Source organism: Canis lupus, chromosome 18 (assembly GCF_048164855.1).
Source record: "Canis lupus baileyi chromosome 18, mCanLup2.hap1, whole genome shotgun sequence".
In the NCBI taxonomy this organism is placed as follows: Eukaryota; Metazoa; Chordata; class Mammalia; order Carnivora; family Canidae; genus Canis; species Canis lupus.
In genome coordinates this window covers 57,044,616-57,069,734 of record NC_132855.1, presented here as the reverse complement: position 1 = coordinate 57,069,734, position 25,119 = coordinate 57,044,616, and the positions used below count along the sequence as shown (strand labels likewise).

The 25,119-nt window shown below is 38.8% G+C and overlaps 1 protein-coding gene across 11 annotated transcripts in view; it reads right to left on the bottom strand.

Moving 5' to 3' along the window:
- EXOC4 (exocyst complex component 4) overlaps positions 1-25,119 on the bottom strand; it is a 746,933-nt gene that overhangs the window by 640,289 nt on the left and 81,525 nt on the right. For all 11 annotated transcript variants that reach the window (XM_072784617.1, XM_072784618.1, XM_072784619.1 and 8 more), the window contains exon 7: positions 8,147-8,321. In XM_072784617.1, coding sequence (XP_072640718.1) covers positions 8,147-8,321 — 175 coding nt within the window. The remainder of the gene's footprint in view (positions 1-8,146; positions 8,322-25,119) is intronic.

Sequence of the window (25,119 nt, the reverse complement as noted above, 5' to 3'; positions counted from 1 at the left end):
CAAGGACCCCACCCTCGGCCCAGGTGTGCCACACCTTCACAAGCACACCGTCTTCATAGGGACCCTTACAGCATCAGTAGCAGCAGAAGCCTGATGGGCACATGACTTGTAATGCTCCATCCTCTAAAATCTCAGACAAAACCAGATAGAGAAATAAGCTTTGGGAGTAGTAGGCTGCCATTTCTACCACTGTTTCCTCCAGATCAAGATCTAATCTGACCCAGGCAGACTCTGCCTGGGTAAAAGGAATTTAAGGAGAGCAGATTTCCCCCCAGATCTACCTTATTTTGAAGTATTTGCTGCTGAGCTACTATTTTAGAGTTTGACCCAATGTACTAAGATGTCCATGACATTTGCCTCAGGTTTCCCTGGGCATTAGGCACCTTAACACTTGCCACATTTGTACCAGGAGCCAGAGTGATATCCTTGGCTACCCATCAGTTCTGGCTTTAAGCATTAGTAGTAGTGAACATGAAACAATACAGGGTAAGCCCTGATACTATGGAAACTGGCTCCAATTTAGAGTAAGATTTCTAATGTAACTGTCTAAAGTAAACTCAGTTTTGTTCATCAAGCAGCATACTACCCATTGACAAGATACAATAAAAATTCCAGGAGCAAGCACCTTTCTGGAGATGCAATGGCATGGCTGATGATGATTTTAATACGCCACCCACAATAGAGACTATCAAAAAGTTTTAAAGCCTGAGAAACGAAGAAAAACTTTCTGCAAGGATAATCTGACAAGTTATCTGGCTTGGAATATTGGGGGGAAAAAACTGGTTTTACTTCAAGATCTGGAATCCTCAGCTAACAAAATATCAAATGAAACCAAACCTAAGAACAACCTAGTTTCAGACCTGGATTCAAAATAGAAATTGCATTTGTCTCCTTGAAAAACTCCTCCAGGTCATGCATGGATCAGTACCAATAAGATTTGTGGATTTTCTTACCTAACAGCAAACTTCAAAGTTCTCTCAGCATGAGGTCAATTTTATCACTATTTAAATATTTATGTGGCAGTTAACAAAAGTAAAATGATTTTACATTATGCCTGTGTTGATCTCAAGAAAAAGAGATCAAGGCACTAAAAAGTGAAGTAACTTCTTCCGGGTGCCACTGTCAGTGGTAAACACTGTAATTAGAGCGCACTGCCTCCACCTATAGGACACAAACGCAACTACAGAGTGCACGAAGGGGTTAGCGTTTCAGCCAATAACAGCTAAAGGGGCAGTTTGTTTTGCAAGAAGATATGAAAGAGGAGATTATTTTTTTATTTTTTATTTTTTTAAGAATCCTAACACCTGTTCAAAATGATTCTCTTATTTCCTGTTGGGCAGAATTCCACAAGAAAGAGAATATTTTGTTTCTAGTGCACCTCAGTCTTATGCACTTTAAAATGTGCAGCCAACAGTATGACAGGCATGTCACCAAGTAGGTGACATTTTGGAAGGTGCTGCTGCTGCTCAGAAGGGCAAAAACATGTATTTCTATTATCACGGTTTCAAAAAGAGTGTAAAACTGAAAAAGGGAGTGCAGCGGTGTGTGGTCATGGGGCTGACACCAGGAAAAAACTCTGACACCCTGTTACTAGCATGACTGCAGCCTTGTCTCCTCACAAAGCTGTCTCCAGACACAAACACGCTGAGACAAACAAGCCTTTCAACTGCAGGACGGATTCTGTCTGCCAGGGAGAGCCCAGGTTCCAGTGGAGAGAAGCTGCTGAAGTCTTTAGAAGATCAAAAATTATTTTCTTTTCCAAGATTTAATAAACAAAAGAGCATTTCTGTTTTTCTTTTTTATTTATTTATTTTTGCATTTCAGTTTTTCAGCAAGAAACATCTTCCATTCAAAGAAACACTGAAATTCAAATTCTACATATGGAGATCCATTCACGTTGTACACCATCACCTCCACTCAAGCTGGCTCATGCTTAACTTCAGGCATCTCCTGTTCTTCTCCCTTATTTCATTCTCCAGAATGGATTTTAACCCACAGAGCAAGCCACCAACAAGTATGTGAAAACTAAACTGGCCTAAACATAAAACTCTACATGGAATTTAACCAAGGGTCTTTTTTTAAACCGTTCATGTCAGTTTAGGAAAAAAAGCACTCTCCCGTGTTACTACTCCTACCAAATCTCTAACAGTGAATTTAGTGGAGAAACATACATGCCTTGCAGACTCCTCCTCACTTCACCAGTGAGCTCTCCATCTTGGGTTCATCTTTATTTCCTAATACCTCGTATGCAGCTAGGGCCAACAACTTAATAGTAAACCGTAGTTAAAATATCTGTCACAATGGAAAGCAGATTCCTGAGTTGACTGCATGATGTCATAGATTTTCCAAGACTCCCAAAAGATTTACAAATCCTTCTCGCCTTTGTAATTGTTTACCATGCCCCATGAAAGCCTGTCTTGTTTATTTCACTATTAGACAATTCTCAATACCATCCACAGACTCTCCCTGCATTAGTCTCTAACCACTCTGCTCAGTCTTTTTCAGTGCCAGCACACCAATCCTACTTTATCTCATCATACTCTGATCAAAATCCCCAGTAGTCCAATATTACTGAAAACAAAGGTCCCCAAACTTCAGCACGCATAGAAATCACCTGAAGCACCTGTTGAAACACAGACCATATGGATGTATCCCTAGAGTTTACAATTTGGTTAAGTATATGGGAGAGATAAAAATCCACACTTTTAATATGTTCTCAGGTAACACTGGCCCCAAGTGATGGTTTCTAATTTGAGGATCCTAAATGAATACAACAAAAGCACCTTAGGAACTAAAACCAAAACAAACAAAAAAAACCCTGAAACTACAGACAGAATCCAGTCCTTAACCACAGGGGTTCTCATTCAGGACGTCTAGAATGGCGCTAGGAATTAATCCCTGGGTAAAATCAAATGCATACCCAGCTTCAGAAACCATCAGTCTGAACATCGGTCACAAACGCCTTACATGGCATCAAAGGCTCTCCACGAGCTGTGACCAAACCTACCGAAGCCAAACCATCACTTCAACATGTTTCGGCACAATTATATGACACACTGTGCCAACTGTCTTCTTATATTTAGTGACATTAGTTTATCTGTGCACCTGCCACTGCGTACTCAGTTTACGGATGGGTATAGAGTCTAATATTACTTAGTAATCTGTGACGGAAAGAACTGTTTGAAGCAACTAGAAAATACAGAGAAATAAAAACAGTGTAAAAGGTGCAGAATACATCTCATTGTCTAGTAACAATTCAAACTATTTAGATGAACTTCTTATGCAAAAATGCTTCATTCTCAAATCTGTGGGTTAATAAAGATGAGTAGAATGGACAGTTAAGAAGCAATGAGAGATTAATTCACATCATGACTAAGGTCATTATTCCAACAACATGTCTCAGAAAACAAAAGAGGGGGGCAGCAAAGTAGGTAAGAGGAAGAGAAAAATGGACTCAAAGAAGCAAAGAACATGGTGAGACCTTGATCTCCAACCAACTAGACACAATAAATGAAATGAAAATGATATTTCTATATTATACACCTTACCTTGTATTATTAGGTCAGATTCAGTTTTATATTCTTTAACTGTCAAATAGCTTCCACCAATGATACATGAACACACTAACATCAAACAATAACAGTATTCCAAGCGCACAATTTGAGCACTATCAGTTTGCTGAGACCTGTAACACACAACTGAGACCTCTCTCCTGTCCTCAACACATCTTGGGGATGAAAGCAGTGGGAATAGCAAGCAACTGCTAATGGACACACAAAGTTTCTCTTTAGAGTGTTGAAAATATTCTAATATTACATCGTGGTGATGGTTGTACAACTCCATTAATTTACCAAAAAAACACTGAAATCTATACTTCAAAGGCACGAATCTTATGCCATGTAGATTATATCTCAAAAGAGCTGTTTAAACAACTCATATTGTAATATGAAGGGTAAGATCCCCAAATCACTTATTTGAAACCATACATGTGAAAGGTACAAGTCAGTTAACAATAAAGCCACAAACACACATTTTAAATCATGTTTACATGTCAGGATGTTCACGTCTCATCGAATTTAAAGTTCGTTAGTATATTATAAACATTTTCAATATGAGTTAGTGGGTTTTATTTTCAAAAGTGTGGGAACTGTATATGTTGGACAAATTTAAAGTAAGTAGAGCTAAGTAAGGCATATCTAACTTTGTTCATTATCATAATTAATTCTTCATTATAATATTATAAATATGATAATATTACAAATAGACTTAAAAGTTGTTTTCAACTTACAACATTAGTCTAAGTCGGTCAAATATCAGAGATCAGAAGAACTTGTAAAGTATTTAAGAACTTTGCAAAACTAGGTTTAGATATTCCATAAATACTTTCTAGGACTTGATATAGTCAATTATGAAATGCTGTTCAGTACTATAATACAAATAATTCCATATGTTAATACTTCATATTCTAATAGTGTCCAACATGTTTGCATAATACAAATTGCTAATATTTTATGGTATCTTTCTATTCATATATTTTTAGTCTATCTGTATCTATCTACCTACCTACCTAATTTACTTGAGACAGAGAGTATACAAGTAGGGACAGGGGGAAGGGTAGAGAGAGGGAGAGAATCTCAAGCAGGCTCCATGCCCAGTGGAGAGCCCAACATGGGGCTTGATCTAACAACCCTGAGATCATGCCTGAGCCAAAATCAAGAGTCTGACACTTAACCAACTGAGCCAACCAGGCACCCCAATCTGTATCTTAATATATAAAGAGCATCTCTGGCAGGAAACCACAAATGTTGGAGAGGATGTGGAGAAAAGGGAACCCTCTTACACTGTTGGTGGGAATGGGAACTGGTGCAGCCACTCTGGAAAACTGTGTGGAGGTTCCTCAAAGAGTTAAAAATAGACCTGCCCTACAACCAAGCAATTGCACTGTTGGGGATTTACCCCAAAGATTCAGATGCAATGAAACGCCTGGGCACCTGTACCCCGATGTTTCTAGCAGCAATGTCCACAATACCCAAACTGTGGAAGGAGCCTCGGTGTCCATCGAAAGATGAATGGATAAAGAAGATGTGGTTTATGTATACAATGGAATATTCCTCAGCCATTAGAAACGACAAATACCCACCATTTGCTTCAACATGGATGGAACTGGAGGGTATTATGTTGAGTGAAGTAAGTCAATCGGAGAAGGACAAACAGTGTATGTTCTCATTCATTTGGGGAATATAAATAATAGTGAAAGGGAATATAAGGGAAGGGAGAAGAAATGTGTGGGAAATATCAGAAAGGGAGACAGACCATAAAGACTGCTAACTCTGGGAAACGAACTAGGGGTGGTGGAAGGGGAGGAGGGGGGGGGGTGGGGGTGAGTGGGTGACGGGCACTGAGGGGGACACTTGATGGGATGAGCACTGGGTGTTATTCTGTATGTTGGTAAATTGAACACCAATAAAAATTAATTTATTTAAAAAAAAAAAAAAAAGAGCATCTCTTAAACCCCAGTGACAAACTCAACAAGACAGGGGTATATTCTTCAAAATACCACTGAGAAGTTAGTGGACATTATAATTATTGGTTCCTTTTAAGCACTGTGTCTTTTTCCCTCTGGCTATCTTTAAGAAGTTTTTCTTCAGTTTTTCAGCAACCTGATGATGATGTGTCTATGTATTGGTTTTCTTTGTGTTAATGTTGCTTAGGATTTGTTGATCTTCTTGGACCTGTGGGTTTCTGTTTTTCAAAAAATTCAGAAACTTTTGGTTTTGATTTCTTCTGATAATTTTTTGCCCAAGTAACTCTCTCCCTTCTCTCCCATACCTGCAACGACAAAATGTTAAACTGCAGGATACTGCTGCATTATAGACAATATGGCTTTGTTCATTTTTCTTTGCAGTCAAGCTTTCTCCCTGTGCTTCATTTTGCATCGTTCTGATTGACTCATCTTCAAGTTCTCTGATCTTTTCTTCCATAGCAGGTAATCTGAAGCTAATGCCACCTGGTGAATTTTTCATTTCAGATACTAATTTTTATCAATTTTCTTAAATCTCAAAGTTGCAGTTTTCTGTTTTTTCACAAACATAACTGTATGCTTGACACTGTGGATGGTTCACTACTGAAAATGTGGATTATCTTACTTTAGAGTGAGTTTTGCTCTGGTAGGCAGCTTATGTACAGGTGGACCAGGCTGATGCTGTAGAGACCCGGTTATGCAAGATCTAGAGTAACCCCTACCCTACAGCCAGAAGAGTCCTCTTCCTACAACATAACCTATCTGAGGCCACATCTGAAAGTACAGGGTACTCAGCAAGTTCACCTTACTCTGGCCACTCCAACTGACTTCCAAGCATCTGGCAACATCTGGAACTGCTGTTCAACATAGTCAGTCCCACAGTGGCTGTTTTCTGCCAAGCCTTGCAGTGTATCTGCATAACTTTATATTTGACCAAAGGCTCCAAGGCATTCTTTTTCAGATTGATGAGGCACCTCCTCTGTGCAATTCCCTCTTCTCCACCTCCACCATCCTAACCCACAGATTCCAGCTGCCTCCATATCCTCAGACTCTCATCATCTCTGCTTCCACTGCTTAGGGAGCCTGCTGCTATTTGCCTAGATTTCATTTCCCTGTGCCATGGTGTGGCAGGTGTCTCCGAGGAGGAAGCTGGAATGAATGCACTCTCAGCTCTCAACTGAATGTGCTGACTGCCTGAATCTAAACGGTTTTAGATTGCTTACAACAGGAGGTAACTTCATCATGGCTAGAACCAAAAGTCCCTCATTCTATTTTTGAAATGGCTCAGGAATCCCTAGGTGGCTCAGCGGTTGAGTGCCTGCCTTTGGCCCAGGGCGTGATCCTGGAGTCCCATGATCAAGTCTCACATCAGGCTCCCTGCATGGAGCCTGCTTCTCCCTCTGCCTGTGTCTCTGCCTCTCTCTCTCTGTGTTTCTCACGAATAAATAAAATCTTTAAAAAAAGATGTTAAAAAAAAAAAAAAAGAAATGGCTTTAAAATCTATTATCTTACTTCATCCTTAAAACAAACATGGGACGTCTTGGTGGGAAAAGTACATATTTTCATGATATATCAAGATATAAAACATTAAAGAACCAGTTTTTACACAATAAGGATATTTTTATTCAAAATACAAATATTCATCAAGCACCTATTATGGACACACAGCAATAGACAAAGTGGTAAAAGGAACTCAGGGAATGTAGATGCAACCTACATTCTTTTCAATGAGTCATCAATAAAACACCTAGATTGCACCAAAAAAGAAAAAAAAAAAAAAAGCTTAATGAATAAGTAACCAAGAATCTACCATTCACTCCAATAGGAGCATACCTATACTCTTGAAAATGACTACAATTTACATTCATGATTTATTTTTTCCTACAAATACTATTTGCCATGCAAGTAATTTTATTCCTACACAGTTATATTTTTCAATTTCCTACATATACTTAATTTTTTTTCATATTAGTAGGTACTATCTAACCAAGTCACTTCTATTTAGCTGGGCCAAATTTGCTTCCACTAACTGTTAAGCATATTTCCAATCCTCATCTGGCCAAATCAAATATATTTTCCTAGCACATGGAGAGAAAATATAATAGAATTTCTAAATACCATCTCTGCAGCACCATACCAAACAGTAATATCATTTCTCTGATCTCCAACAAATCAAAGTGATAGATTTATACTTTACAGTTATTTTCATCTCTCAAAACAAGCTCTTGACCTGTCATTTACCCCAATATATGCAAGAGATGACTGTAGGAAAATGGTCATAAAACTAAGCTACATATGTTTATAAAATACTGTTTAAAAACATCTTAATATTGATTACCTTAATGTATTACCATTTCCAGTGAAGCCAAGTACATTATAACAGAAAGCCAAACACTGTACATCCTTGATTGCTACCTATTGAGAATCTCCTAATTTTAAAGCCTGCTAAAAAAAAGTTAAAGGGTCTTTTGAAGATGATAGAAGTTGATGACATCGGCAGCCTCACCTTTAAATAGCAACACTGCTTTCTCACTGTTTATGAGTAAGGGAACATTTTTGGTGGCAGTTTTTCATTCCAATCTGTTATTTCAAACTAAGATGGCACCTTCTGTAAAGGTACCTTACCTGCAGAACATCTTGGATCTTCACCCACACATCCGCCATATCATACAGCTTGACATCTTCCTGCTGAGTCAATGGAGCCACCACAGTGTCTTGCAGATACCCCAGGACCACAGAGTGTGCAGTGGCTACAGCGTTAAACTTGTCAAACAGCAACTCCAGCAGTTCTAGAAGTAACCTGATGAAAAATCAGATAACATTTACATCCATACATGCACACATGCGAAGAGGGCTTTACACTGGCCCTCACAGAAACCAGCAACTGCAGAAACAGCACATCAGATTTCCACAGACTGATTTCCAACAGTTTTATGATCGAAGCAACTTGTGAAATCTAAGTCTTAGTCTCCTCTACTATAAAAGATGATGTAAGAACTTAAAAACCAGTTGTAATGTCTCTAAATCATCAGTAGCTGCTCATGTTTCCTTTTTATCATATTTCATTGATCACCACACTACTACTTTGTATTCATATACAGTTTCTCTGAGAAATTCAGGCAGTTTTTCAGACAACAGTTCTGATGCTACACAGAACATGCTATTTCCCAGCAATAAATTGGGCACTTTGGTAAGGATACTAATCCTTTTAGTCATGAAAGGCTGTGCCTACCATTCAGATGTATGGACTAAGTTGTGTGAAAAAAAAAATACACACCTGCCAAGCAATCAACTTTCACCACAGGGTGCTGCTCAGGCATCTGCATTATCTCATCTTTCATAGTGAGAGATGCTGGACACATATTATTACATCAATTTTATATACTCAAGGACACAAAATGAGGTTGCAAGGCAGCTGAGCCTAGAACAAAAGTTGATTTCCATGTTGGTGCATTTAGCCACGTATCTCTTGCTATAGTTCTAGAATGTAGATGTGTATTTAGAGATAGCTCGAAGCTTTATGTCAGGAATACCAAGTAATTCTTCTATCACTGAGCCTTACAGCTTCACTGATCACCTCAGCTTGAATCATTCTTTCCTCCCTTGAACTTGTATTTTATCCCACTTGTAATTATATGTGACTTAATAAGTGTGGGTCACAGGTATTTATATAGAGACATTTTACCTTCTTTCTTCATTATTAGTCTTTTGGTGTGGGAAACGGCTTTATACATCCATGTATACTTAGGAGCATTTAAAACTGTGATAAGCAAGTATTTCCTGAGTTTAATGTATACCATGAACAAGTCTGGAAAATTCTGGAATGTGACCTTTATTGTATATTGTGGGCTCTCAGTTCAGAGTTCCTAAGGAGACTTACAAACCAACCTGAAAAGTAGAAAAGGAAAGCAAAAGAGCTTGTCAGCAATGTCAATTAACAAAATTTTATTACCATAAATAAGAGGTTATAACTACAATTTCATCAAAATGTATAGCCTATTATCTATTCCTATGGCTACTTTATTACCCAATTACTATAATTAATGTGCCAGTATGGCAGCCAATAACTATCTTATGATAAAACCCTAATGTCTGTTTGACATTTTAATTTAGATGAGACAGAATCAATAAAAATTTATGTAGTACTCTCAGTTTAGAACACACATAATCCAGAAATTAAACATTGTATTTGTAAATAGGAGCCATTCTAACGTTTGGAATGATGGTTTTTGGTTTTTTTGTTTTTTGTTTTTTACTCTTTTAAAGGTCAAATCATATTTATACTCACATATACCTGAAATAATTCTTTCTCATCTGTGTTGCTGGAGGAATTCTCAAATATTAGCAAAAGGTACAAAGGAAGATGTGTCTAACCTAACAGCCAAAGTAGTTTATTTAGCATAGGGAAATGATCTGTATAAAACTGGTATCTGGCATCATACAGAGCAAATTCCTGATTAAGTGAAGGTCCTACTTTTCAAATAATGATTTAAGTATGTAAGCCTTACAGATCCCAAGTATCAGTCACAGTCACAGTGCATTTTTCAATGATAGAAAGCAAAATAAGAGTAGGAACATATATCAACTTTAAACACAAGTAAATTCATTTGGTGTTTGGTACTCAATAGGAAAATCTCATTTTCTGTCATGATGGCAATTACATTGCCAAATGTCCTTACTTGACAAAATTAAAAATAACCTTATGCTATTCCTAACAGTTCTTAAAACTGAGGTGCACTGCTCAGACATCCAGAAGCCTGAGGCGCACTGCAGTCCAACTTCCCTCAATGGCATGAAGTTCCAGGTACCGGTCTACAAACCAACAATGAAGCAGAAAACACTGGAAAAGTAGTGGCTGCTCTGAATGGAAGGGTGCTGCTGTCTGGTCACCTCCAGTGCCACCAAGCACCATGACTTTACACCTTGACTAGCACTCAAGCACAAGAGCAATTCAGCAACTCAGGACAGTGCTCTATTTATTAAGAGATGCAGCAGGGGACTGAGGTTTCAGATGAGATTTGTGGTATCTATTAATATCATGGAAACAGCAAATCGTTTGATAAAATGCTAACACAGTGCCAGTTTCTCTCAGTCCTGGTCGATCAAGGCCAAGGTAGACCTGTCGTAGTATGACCATCGTAGCCATAAGACAGGGAAGAAAGAAGGGAGGAGACAGGCCAGAAGGAGAGAGAGTCTACTTGCAGCTCTACCTGCATTTGAAATGTCAACCCATTTCAAAGAGAGGGACATTCGCTCCTGCTTTACACAGCACAAGCAGGGCAATATTAATAAAACCCACAGTTCTTATAGCACAATTAAAGAATTTTATGCCACAGTTAATACCAACAAGAAAGTGAAAAGACAACCCACAAAATGGGTGAAAATATTTGAAAATCATTGATCTGATGAAAGATTTGTATCTAGCTTATCTAAAGATTTCTTATAACTCATAATAAAAAAGATGAATAACCAAACTCTAAAATGGATAAAGGTTTTGATTATATTTCTCCAAAGAAGATATCTGAATATCTTTGCCAATAGGCAAATAAAAGACATCCAACCTCACTGACTATCAGAGAAATTCAAGTCAAAACCACAAGATACCATTTCAGCCCATTGGGATAGCTATATCCAAATAGGCAAGTGATAAAAAGTGTTGTTGAGGATGTAGAGAGAAAATGGAACTCTCAATACAGTACTGGTGGGAACGTAAAATGGTACAGCTGCTCTGGAAACCAGTCTGGCAGTTCCCCAAAACATGAAACATACAGTTCAGGAATTCCTAGGTATATCCACAAGAGAAATGAAAACATACACATGCATGGTGCATGGAAACCTGTACACAGATGCTCACAGCAGCATTATTCCTAGGAGTAAAATATTCTAATAGTAAAGTTGTAAAAATGGACATAATCCAAATGTCCATCAACTCATACTCATAAATGGACCAAAAAATATTGTATATTTTGTATAACACATTATTTTTTGGCTATCAAAAGGAATGAAGTGCTGGAACACATGACCACATGGGTGAATCTTGAAAATGTGCCAAGTAAGAAAGTCACAGAAGACTACATATTTTATGATCCTATTTATATAAAGTGCCCAGAATAGGCAAATTAGAGAGAAAGAAAATATATTCATAGCTACTTAGTGGTAGAACTGACTACTAATGCATATGGGGTTTATTTTGTTTGGGTGGAGGGACTAGACTGTTCTGGAACTGGACAGTGGTGGTTGCATAACCTGTGCATACACTAAAAGCCAGAGTTGGACACTTAGAATGGATGAACTGTGTTGTATGTGAATTATATCTCAATCTGCCTATTTTATTTTTTTAAAAAGGTTTTATTTATTTATTCATGAGAGACACAGAGAGAGGCAGAGACACAACACAGGCAGAGGGAGAAGAAGGCTCCATGCAGGGAGCCCAACATGGGACCCAATTCCGGAACCCCAGGATCACACCCTGGGCTGAAGGTGGCTAAACCGCTCAGCTAAACCACTGAGCCATGGGCTGCCCCAATCTATTTTAAAAAGAAACCCATCAGCTATGGCATTGAGTTAGGACAGCAGGGCCCAACATCTCCCCTGTGTGAAAAGAAACTATATAAAACGTGAAAAAGGAAACTGATGTCTCAAAAAGCAAAGTATTATGAAAGCAGATTCCTTTGGACTCTTACTACAGGAGGACATTAGCTTTTCTCTTTTGGTTTAATTGCTGTAAAGTTTGTTCTTCTCACTAACATAAGTAACCTGTAAGAAATCAAAAGATTCAAGTTATTTCCCAGCATCGATAATTCCTGAATTTTTTAATGAAAGAAATCTAGATTCTCCAAAGTATTAATTAATACCTACTCTAGAGTTCTCAGTGAACTGCTGGAAGAAGCACAGCAGAACATGGATCAGACCAGGGAGAGGGAAGAGAGTTCTACGCCCCCTCCCCCTTCTGGGTTTCTAGCTTAAGCAACTCTGAAGATGATGGTTATCTTTCCCAAGAGTGAGAGCATTCAAGTCAAGATAGAGATTTGGAAGGAGAGATGTTGGGTTTAGATCTGGTTATGTTCAAGGTGTTACGTATTTAAGCACTTGGATATGCAAATCTGGAGCTCAGGGGAGAGACCGACACTGGAAATTTTTTAAAGTGATAAATATTTGAGAGGATGAGATCACTTGGGGGTAATATGCAGTTAGTAAGGCAAGCAAGGTCCACGGCCAATACTTCCCAAAATAGTAGCATTGAAAAGATGGTTAGGAAGTAGCTAGGGAGGAAGGATGAAGCCAGGAAAGAAAATTGGGGAAGATAAAGGAGAAGAGGATATCCACTGTCAAGGCTACACTGAGGTCAGAGAAGGTAAAGACAGAGAATCATACAACTCACAGGTCCCATGACCTTGACAAGAGGATTGCAGAGGGGCGCTGGAAGCTGACCCCCACAGCAGTGGGATGAGGAGTGAATGGCTAATAAGGAAAAAGAAACCAAAGTCAAAACACATGCTCTGCAAACACCATTCCTCACCAGCATATGCAGTCCTTAAAAAAGAAAACGTAAAACGACTCTCTCCTGAAGCATCAAAGGATAAGAGAGATCGGGAATCACTCACAGAAATAGGACATAAATCCACACTAGTCTGGCCCAATTTAAAGCCACCAAAAGCAACTGAAACAGGATGAATATTCATAGCCACTCTCCAACTGCCCACACAGCTCTAGATGCAGGAAACAAGTGTTTGCCTTCAGCTGCAGACACGCTCGGGGTCACCCAAACACACAAAACCCCGCTAAAATTATCCCCCCGCTCCCACCACCCAGTTTAAATAAATAAAAGAAAGAAAATATCCCACTGTGGTTGGCTCAGTTGCTTACATCATTTCAGGCTCAAGGTCTTCACCACTGATCTAGAAGACAAGAGCAGCAGAATCGTGACAAGAAAAGGCTTCTCACACGAGGAAGCCTTAAGAACCTCAGAGACTAAAATTTCAACTATTGCCATTTCCACCCTTCGGGGAAAAAGCACACAGATTCTCTCACCCGCACCATAGAGGTTACTTCTATAGCCACAAAATATTATGTACTAACAGCAATACAACGTCAAAGTTGGCACAAAGGGAAGTACTAGCCCTGGGATAGCAAGACAGTCTAAATGGCATGGCCGTGATGCCAGCTCTCTGCTGCGTGCCCCCGGGGCCCCGAAGACATCACGAGGACGTTCCAGATCATAGGTTCCTCAAACACAAACTTCTGTCACAATGTCCTGATCACAGGTGGTGAGAATCACATGCAAAAATGGATGTAAAAGTATACAAGAAAAGCAAACCTGAAACAACAGTGAATTGTTTTCTGTACCTGTAAGAGTTACCATCTGAAAGGGTGTGTGGGAAAGTCACAGGAGATGCTCCAGATGTCTCCATGGCTCAGCCCCATCTGTCATTCTTACAGTTTGGTTAGTAAAGCCCCTCCGTTGGTCAGATACACCAGCATCATTTCTGGAAAACTCCCACTTTAATTTAGTTGGATTTGGGGTCTGTCACTGCTAACTGATGGAGGCCTAACTGACAGAGTAAGAGCCAATTCCTTCATTCCTCTGGGATTCTACACTCCCTCCAAAAAAAACCCAGAAGCTCACTGTGGCCCCTTTGAGTGGTGATAAGCATGCATGGCCTCCTGGGCCAGAAAGTAAGGACAGGGTGTGTGGTTTATGCTTCCTTGTAACCGCATGTCTCCCCCAACACAAGGCCCAATGCCTAGAATGGAGGAAACTGTCAAATTCTGTGTGTGCCTGAGTTCATAAGACAATGAATGAGCAATGCAGGGTGACTGCAATATTAGGAGAAGTCTAGGATCAGAGACACTGACCTGGGGTCCTCAGCACGAGGCTGGTGGCTCAAGCTGTCAGAATGAAGGAGAGGGCTCTAAAATGGTAGGGCTGACATAGGAGGAGGAAGAGGACATGGACTCCAACAAAGACCACTGCACCAAGAGCAGCCACACTGAGTACAAGCCAGGCCCTGTGTGAGGTGCTTTACTTGGATTATCTCATTTAAATCTTTGAGGAAGGTATGGCTTTTAACCCCATATCATAGACAAGGAAACTACAACTATAATGTAGATAAGGTTCAAACAAAGGCCCCAATTTTAAAGGATGTTCCCTTTAAGGGGTATTAGGAAAAAAGGAAGTCGTTTTTATAAAAAGAGGCTGGGAGGAGCCTGGGTGGCTCATGTGATTAAGCTTCTAACTCTTGGTTTCAGCTCAGGTGAAGATCTCAGGGTAGGGAGGTTGAGCTCTGTGCTTGGCAGGAAGCCTGCCTCAGAGTCTCCTTCTCCCTCTGCCCCTCCCCCTGCTCTCATGTGCTCCTCTTTCTCAAATAAATAAATAAATCTTTAGAAAAAAGGAAAAGTTAAAGGAAAAGAAAGGGAAAAGAAAAAGGTAGGTAGGTAGGAGGAAGGGAGACCAAAGACATATCAGTGTAGTCCAATGCCATGGAAACCAAGGCTGGAAATATTTTCAATAGAACTTTCTATACTGACTCTACCTTCACACTGTAAACGAGTTTTTACCCCTGGTATTCTACTAAAACAACTCTTGCAAAAGTCTCCAACAGTCATCTTCTTCCATCTAGAAGACACTCTTTGGCCCTTATTTAAATAAGTACAGGCACTTGTTTCTACTGACTACTCAATCCTCCTTGGAACACTGCCACTGGTCCCACTGGTCCACAACCCTAAACTCTTCAGCTTTCCTTCTACCTCTCTGGTGGCTCCTCAGGAACCTCTTCCTCAGCCCGTTCCTGGAATGCTGTGAATTCTCTTCCCAATCGTCATACTCTCTCTGGTGAGCTCACTCAGCAGTCTTCAACATTCCACCCACGAATGACTCCTACATGTATTCTCTGGCCGGACCACTCTCCTGAGCTCTGGACCTCAAACCTCACAGGACTTAAACAGAACTCATCCTATCACTCCCCAAACCTACTCCTCCATGGTCCCTACAGCAGTGAATGGTACCACTTGTCCCAGCAAATCACCTCCACCTCCCTTCCCTACTCAAGTCCAATCAATCAGTCACCATGTTCCTCTACTTCTACCTCTTTACTATCTTGCAGATGGACTGCTTCCCCCCATTGCCTGGTTACTCTGCTAATTCAGGCCATATCACCCACTAAAACAGCCCTCCACTGGTGTGCTTTCCTCCAGTCCTTGCCTCTACCTCTCTAGACCATATATTCATTAAGGGTAAGGAACTGTGTCCAACTTATCACTCTATTCCAGTATTTGTCATAATGTTCAGCATATGATGATAGCCAATAAATACTAGTTGACAGAATGAAAAAATGAGCCACCTGGGTAGCTCAATGGTTCAGCATCTGCCTTTGGCTCAGGTCATGATGCCAAGGTCCTGGGATCGAGTCCTGCATCAGGCTCCCCTTGAAGAGCCTGCCTCTCCCTCTGCCTATGTCTCTGCCTCTCTCTCTCATAAATAAATAAAATCTTTAAAAAAAAAGAAAAAAAGAAAAGAAAAAGAAAAATTGAGCTCCAGCAGATGGGAGAGATATAAGCCTGGTTATTGATAATAAGGTGAAAAAATCTGTTATATATTATAATCTCCTGGTTTTAGAAGCCCATAATAAAAACATATTTCACAGATAACTATCCTCTCAAACACATAACCTTATCAACCTTAACATGAAAATCAAAAGTATAGTTCAAGCTGAAAGATACAAGCACTTAGAGCTAACTTTAATAATACTGTAGTAAAATCTACTTGGTGTGGAAAAAAGAAAAAAACAACCACGGAAAGGTCAAATTGAAGAATTTGTTCTTTAAACATACATCCAATTACCTAGCAAGTTTTGAAAACAGCCCTTGTATAAGTTAAATGTTACTTATTTTCCAGATCTTCTACTAACTTCCCACTTGCAGCTCCCCAATCTGTCTCATCTTCAAGAAACAGAAGAAGAAAATGTTGAGGAACAGGTACAAGGTTGGACAAGGAGTGTATATGGTATAAAGTTGTATCATCAAGCTGTGAAAAATGTTCAATATTTAAGGTGAGATATGACTATCTGAATCTAAATTTAACATCCAGGGAACCCTGAATTAGTCATTTGGCTGGAAAACCCAGGTTTGCAGCCAAGAAACTGCCTTAGTTGGTCACGAGGCAAAGACACACACACAAAGTAGAAAATCAGTTCCGTTTTACTACTTATCTGCTGAGACTTTAATATCAGGGTTCTCCATTTCTCCACTGACAGATAATGGCAAAAACCACAGACTATGCTCTAAGAGATAAGAAAACACTGAACTATGAGCTTGGGTCTTACATGAAAAATTAAAGGAAATCAATCATCAATTATTTCCTATCAAAGTGGTCTTAGCTTTACATGTCTCTACCTTACATACATGGTTTCATATTAAGCCTGGCTGAGCTAGTATTTTTCATTTCAAACAGGACAGAGATCCCATTTAATCTTCAGGGTTATCTAACACCTACTTTTCAAGGGGGCAGAGATAAGTTTTGCCACTTATTAATAACAATCTTCATGTAAAAAGAAGTTACTATTTGAGGAATGCTGACTAATTCTCCATCTGCATGATGAAAAGAACAGGAAAAAACTATTAGCAATGTAGAAAGAAACAGAGCAAAAATAAAAGCTCACTGAAACGGGCGCTGGGTAACTTTCTTTCTGTGTCACTTCCCAACTTGCCAAGTCAGCCTCTCATGCTCAGTTCCTGAATGCTGGGTAGATGACCCAGTGAGTTTTTAATTCTAATGGATGGCAAACTAGTGACTAAAATTAGAAAACAGACCCAGGCCTTCTTCCTTTTAAAGTATTTGAATATATTTTTTTTAAATATTTTATTTATTTATTCATGATAGTCACACAGAGAGAGAGAGAGGCAGAGACACAGGCAGAGGGAGAAGCAGGCTCCATGCAGGGAGCCTGATGTGGGATTCGATCCCGGGTCTCCAGGATCGCGCCCCGGGCCAAAGGCAGGCGCCAAACCGCTGCGCCACCCAGGGATCCCCCCTTTTAAAGTATTAGTATCATTCTTTCAAATGTCTTTCCCAGGATAACCTGGGAAGGTGCTGGGAATACTAGAAGCCACATGCAGAAGAGTGAAGCCGGATCACGATCTCACACCATAGACAAAAGTCAACTCTAAATGGGTAAAGGACTCGAATGTAGACCTGAAACCACAAAACTCTTAGAAGAAAACAGAGGTAAGATCCTCGATATCAGACTTGGCAATAATTTTTTGGAGTTGACACCAAAAGCAAAGGCAGCAAAAGCAAAACCAACAAGTGAGGCTGCATCAAATTAAAAAGCTTCAGCACAGCAAAGGAAACCATCAATAAAATGAGAAGCAACCCACAAAATGGAACAAAATGTTTGTAAATGACAGGGGTGCCCGGGTGGCTCAGTCAGTTAAGTATCTGACTTCAGCTCAGGTCCTGATCTTGGGGTCCTGGGATCAAGCCCCATGTCAGGATCCCCAGTCAGCGTCCCCCTCTCCCTTTGCCTCTACACCTTTCTACTCGCTCATGCACTTGGGCATTCTGTCTCAAACAAAATCTTAAAAAAATATATGTATTTGTAAATGATACATCTGATAAAGAGTTAATATGTAAAATATATAAAGAACTCACACAATTCAGGAATAACAAAAAGGCACATACACACAATCTAATTTAAAAACTAGGCAGAGAACTAAAGAAGACATTTTTCCAAAGAAGATATACAAATGGCCAAAAGGTACAGAAAATGGTGCTCAGCATCACTCATTATCAGGGAAATGGAAATCAAAACCAAAATGAGATACAACCTCACACCTGTTAGAGCGCCTATCACCAAATGACAAAAAACAAGTGTTGGCAAGGACATGGAGAGAAGGGAATCCTTGTGCTCTGGTTGGTTGGCAATGTTAACTGGTACAGCCCCTATGAAAAATAGTGGGGGGGGGGGTCCCTCAATAAATTAAAAATGCAACTACCATATGATCTAGCAATCCCACATCTGGGTATATATTCCAAAATAAATGAAAAAGGACCTCAAAAAGATTCTGAGCTCTCATGTTCATTGCTCGTAAGAGCTAAAATAGGAAAACAAGTGCCCATCAGTGGAAGAATGGATAAAGAAAATGTGGTACATATGCACGTGTATATATACACATGTACACACACACACACACACACACACACACACACACGTATATCAACGTACCATGGAATACGATTTAGCCACAAGAAAGAGGGACATCTTGTCATTTGTGACAACACGGATGAAACCTAAGGGTATCAGGGTAGGTGAAATAAGTCAAGCAAATACTGTATGTTCTCACACACATGGAATCTAAAAAAGCCAAACTCAAAGAAACAGACTAGAATGGTGGTTGCCAGGGGCTGGAGGTGGAGAAAATGCAGAGCTGGTCAAACTAAACAAACTTTCAGTTATAAGACAAATAAGCCTGGGTAATGTTCAGCGTGATAATACCATATTATAGACTTGAAGGTAGCTAAGAGTAGATCTTAAGTTCTCACCACAACAAAAATTAATGGTAATTAATTGATGTGGTGCAGTTATTAGCTAATGCTACAGACAGTAATCATTTTGCAATATATGAGAGCATCCAATCAACATGTTCTACACCTTAAACTTGTGTAATGCTATATGTCAATTATACCTCACCAAAGCTAGGGGGGGAAATGCCTCTTCCCCATCTCAAAATAATATTTCATCATAGTGGAACATTAGAAAAATTATCCATAAATCCACTTCTCAGAGATAACTAAAGATGTTAGATATGTATTTTTAGTACAAGAATGTGTTGGGTCTCTAGGGAAACTGCTTAGGTATCTAAGTCATCAGTTTAATTCTCAGGTGAGCTAATTAAGATTTATTTACTCTGTGGCTGCTGATCACATTTCTTAACATGTCCAGCTATCTCTGAGAGGCCTGTCATTGATCACAATGTGGGGAGTCTAAGTAAAAGAATGGATATGTCAGTGCAAATACTGTCCTTCTCCAGTGGAAAAACAAAACCAGGCCCAGGCCCAGACCAGGAGTTAGGAGTGTCATTTTTACGTAAGACAGAAGGCAAAGATACATGATGGAAAGAGACTACTTCTACTCTTGATTCCACCACCACCAAGCGTTGTGAACTGTCAAATTATCTTGGCTTTCACATTTCCCTGAGTACATCTGGGGTTTATAATAATGCCCGTACCTGTGACGAGGCCAAAAGTGAGGCTCCCTCAGGTGAGGTACCAGATGACAAACTGCTTTGCAAAGCCTAAATGCTACAAAAGTAGAAAACTCTGTGATGTCTGTATTCACAAACATTGACATGCATGAGAATTACCTAAGGAATTGACTCCTGTAGGCCCTGCACCCAGAGATTCCAATTTAATCACCCCTCCATTTCTAACTTTCAAACGGCTGATCTTTAGACCCGGCTACTGTAAGTATGCAGATATTTTTTTAAAACTCACTTCCTCTTATTATAAAATTACCTTCTTAGCATCTTTTTCTTACTCATTCATTAAACTTCTTGGGCATTTACTATGTGCCCAACCCTCGATCAGGCTGCAAACACAAAGTTAAGCCCCCTTTTACATACTCACAGTCCAGTCTGATTAGAGAGTGTGATAATGGAATGGGAGAGGAGTTAGAAGAGCCTCTATGGTATGAAATACAGTCTAAGACACACATGACGATGCTTTAATCCCATCTAACACAACCCTAAACATCAGCAGGGGAAGCTTGTCATTTGACACAAGTTTGTTATTTGTGTGTTTGTACAATAAAACTAATGTCAGTTTGAATGTAGAATACTTTCTAGGTCTAACACCAAGATTTGCACAGAAAAAAAACACCTAAGATAGCTCCCACTATCTGCCAAATTGAGAAGGGAACCCGATGCAGCATGAAGGCTCACACTTGAATGTTATCAATAACCTATGAAACAGATTTTATCCGCCATTCCTTTAACTCGTATGATCTATGATCTCTAATTCAAACCTCCGATACCATGCAAAATAAAAGAATTCAAAAGCAGGTTTTGTTGTGTGAGTGCTGTGTTTTTAACTCTGACAAATATAAGTGAAGATTTATACACTGTATATTTAGACCTGTCCTGTTTAGCCAAACACCCTTTCTCTGAAGACTCTAACCTTAGAACAATACAGAATCAGAAAGACAGCTGTCCAATTTCACGTTTACAAGAGAGTAAAGAACATTACTAACATTACTACTTCACTGGATGTGTTATGAAGCTCTTGCCAATTAATTTATTGATTCTTACTAGGACATCCATAGATTTGGAACCTGTACTACCTTCCATGGTAATAAATTTTATGTTTTAGTTAACAACTGGTATATTAAATCCCACATGTGAAGAATCAACTCCTTTCATTTGTTCTAAAAATACTACAATAAAGCTGCAGGGGATATGTTCTAGTTGAAAGTAGTGGAATTTCTTCTGTATGTCGTTGGTTCATCCTATTCGTACCCTTCAGTATTTAACAGTTGAGTGTATTTAAAGCATGTTCTCACTGATATGTGTAATCAAAAGTAGAGATTTAATCAAATGATATCATAATCACTGAAGTTAAATTTACTTGCTTCCCACTTGCTTTGATTTGAATTAACTACTCATCTAAATTACATCAAGGCCCTCCCTGATTCCAAGCATGTCCAGGTGCTACATGCAGTGCTTGGGAATGGCTACAAGAAGCCACAAGGACAACTGCTTGACCTTGCTTCAAAGCTGCTCCTAAGTGACTTTTTGGTCAAATAAAACAACCAATCTCACAAAATCCTACATTTCAGAGACTTAGGAGAAGGAAAACTAATAGAAAAAGAAAAAAATGAAAGGAAATGCTACTTATTTGAAAAAGACACACATCCCTGAGTCCAGCCACAGGTCTTTAAAAAAAAAAAAAGGGAAGTGTTTCATTTATTTGTCTTTTCATAAACACTGCATTTGTACTACAAAACTAATCTTGGGGACTGAGCCTTTAGACTGACTCATAGAACCACTTTGTAAGAATGCCCTATTTTATCAATATGCCCTATTCCAAGTTCTGGACTCTGAGTTTTAAAAATATCCTTAAAGCTTATTTTTTTCAACTTTTATAGCAGTAATTCAATGATTTCTGCAAACCTACCAGCCTTCGCTGACTGACAAACCAGGAAAAAAAAAGTTTTATGAAATGAGACAAATACCAACCTTGAAAAAAAAATAACTATAAAGTAAATGATTCAGCATTAGAATGATTCAGCAAGCATTCAGCTAACACTGACAATAAACTATGAGGTAGATACATAGGAGGCAGAAATGAAAGGGGCATACAGCCCGCTGTAATACAGTTCAGTGCTACATCTGTTTAAAAGTGGTATGGCCACTCCTTGAGATTCTAGATATATCAAAGACATAAATATTAAAAATGAGACTATATAAATCCTTGAAAAAAGTTGAGAAATTTTATTTACAGTCTAAGAGTAGAAAAGACCTAAGTATGACACAAAACTCAGAAGCTATGAAAGAAAGCTTGATAAATATAGCTTCATAACAACAAAAACTATAATCAAAATATATGCCAGACATCATAAACAAAGTCTCCCATCCAAGTACTAACCAGGCCCAACCCTGCTTAGCTTCTGAAGATCAGACGAGATCGAGAGCAAAGTATTTAGGATAGTAGGATCATAGATCATAAACAAAGTCAAAAGAGAAAAAATGAGAGGAAATTATTAAATAAATCCCAAGGAATTAATTTTCTTAATAAAGAGTTCCTATAAAGCAATTTTAAAAACCCCAAATATACCAGGAAAGTAGATAGTTCACTGAAAAGGAAATAAACATTATTTGAACCCTGTATTATTGAAAATTTCGAATTTTAAAAAGGACAAGAATAGGATAATAAACCATACCTATTACCCTGCTTCAGTATAATTTATGGCTAACATTATTTTATCTATATCTCTACCCACTCTCAATCCAGATTATTTTGAAGTTATACCCAGGAATCATAACAAATTATGTTCTTACACAAAAGCTTAACCTTACTCATATTAACGAAAGAAAAAAATGCAAATCAAAACCACCATGGTAATACCATTCTCAGCTATTAGATTGGCAAAGATAAAAATGTTTGCTAATACAATCTGTTGGCAAGGGAACATAGAAGCCCTCAAACATTAGTGATGACATGAAAACTTGGTACTAGAAAAAGCACAATGGGCAATACTTATCAAAATCTTATCAAGCACAGAGGTCAGCACAAACTGTAAATGGTCTATTGAGAACCTAGAAGCTTTCCTCTTGCAGTTAGCTTGACTAACTGCATGGCAAGAAGTGCAACTGGTAGGTGTTATCAGATGAACAGAGATTGATAACAACTATTATAAAATGTAGCAGCTGCCTCACTTTATAAAAACACTAACACAGGAAACACATCAATGCTCACTTACCCAGGCCCAATCAAGTGTCAGTGATTGATTATATGCTCTCATGGCACACTTTGTTTTTCCTCTATAGTACTTAACACAATTTGTAGTAATATACATATTGAAAAGTTCTTTGATCAATGCCTGTCTTCCCCTCTAGACTTTAAACTCTATAAGGAGAGGAACTATGTCTTATTTGTGTTTCAGCCCAGTGTCTGGTCCATGGTAGATATTCAGTGTATGTGGAATCCATTCTTCCATTCAACAAATATTCACTAGCGGTCAGGTGGGCAGTATGCCACATTCTGGAGATAGGGTGCCAAGCAAGGCAAAATCATTCTCTCTCAGGGCTTCTGTTCTAGGAGCAGTTAGAGGATAACCAAACATACACAGACACAGATCATAGAAGGTAATCTAATGGTCATGATCCTGTTGGTCTCCAAACAGGTATATTTTTCCATACTGATACCCCCAACTGGCATTTAATTTTCAATGATTTCTTCTGTTTGAAATAACTTCAGTACTTTAATTCTTAAACAATGAATCTACTTTTCACCAGAACTTAGTAACAGTTACAAAATAAAGAAAGAAAAATTTACATTATCCAAACACAACTACATTTAACATCAAAGCATATTTCTCTCCTTTGTTTCCCACAAATCTTTAATATCCCAGTGAGCACAGAACACGTAATGTTCCCTGCTTCTTAGATCAGACATTTAATCTCCCTTCATTCCTAACAAAGATGAAGGAACATGGCAAAATGATCTCTTTCCAAAAGGAAAAGAGGTTTCCATAGCAGCCATGGCTTCATCGCATTCAATCTGGTCTGCCCTCTCCAAGACCTGCAGTTCTACCAAAGCAGAGTGGCTCTCTAGCACCTCCTCTTGCAATGATTTGCTACCTCCACATTTAAACAGGCCCATTTTCAAATAGATGGAAGAGGTGCCTCACACATGCCAATCACTATCTTTTCTCCCATTGCTCTCTCTTCCATATTTTTGACATTGCACCTTGAAAGGATTTTCTTTCTTTTGCCTCTTCCTCATGCTTTTCCTATTTGTTGATTATTACAGAACTTCTTCTTCCAGCTTCTTGGACACAAAAATGGTATGAAATGCTCATGAGCTAGATTTTGGGAAAGAATCAGTAATTAGGCAGCAGCAGATGAAGAAATTGGTAATGAGCTGCCCAGACTGCAGACCACATTAGCCATCTGAAATTGAAGACACTGCCTGTCTTTCTGAGGAAATTATGGGTAGCAGGAGGTTCTGGGAGATTAGCAAAGCACATGCTGCTCTAATGTTTATACCGAGTTGGCAACAATAATTGAATATTTTTAATAGTAAGCAGAGGTTTATAGACACTTCATAGATTATGAATGAACAGCAAGACTATCTCTCCTATAAATAGACAACTGATAGTTGGGAGAGAGGTGGGAGGAGATAAAAAAAAATAAGTGGGTCACCAAAGTGATTTTTAAAAACTGGCTACAGAAGTATTCTGGCTCTGCAGGAAGTGAAGTATGACAATTCACTAGCCTGGTTCCTTCTTTTCTAGCAAAATAGCACACCACATTAATTCTCTTTACATAAAGACAAATGAAACAGTCCTGCAATGCATCACAACCAGAATATATTTAATAAGATGATGCTGAACAATGAAACTTTTAAGGAAAGTTACAGTACTGGTATCTTGCCTCAGAGCAGTATTTATATGCTAATGATTTAGAAGAGGTTATTTCACTGGGGGGGTGAGGGAAAGAAGGTGCATTTGGGGTGGAAAAAAGAATTTATGGTTCTTTTTGCCTACACTCCAACTTTAAGAAAAACAGATTCTTGTACTTTATCATAAGATTCCATGAATGATAAATAATATAAAGTATTGTGACTTGACTTCTTTCTAAAATAAATGCCAGTAACATATCCCAGTACAGTTTGATGAACACAAAATACTATATAAGCTTCAAGGGATAATCTGACAATATCCCTTCTAAAATTTTCAGCCTCTAGAAGCAACAATGCCAATCACTCTTGAATGACACTTCCAAGGTCATTAATTTGTGAGTTTTAAAGCATTTTAAAGCTTTCAAGCACAGAGCCACCACAGCCTAGTTCAAAATTATCAGTCATTTGGAATCCCAGCTCA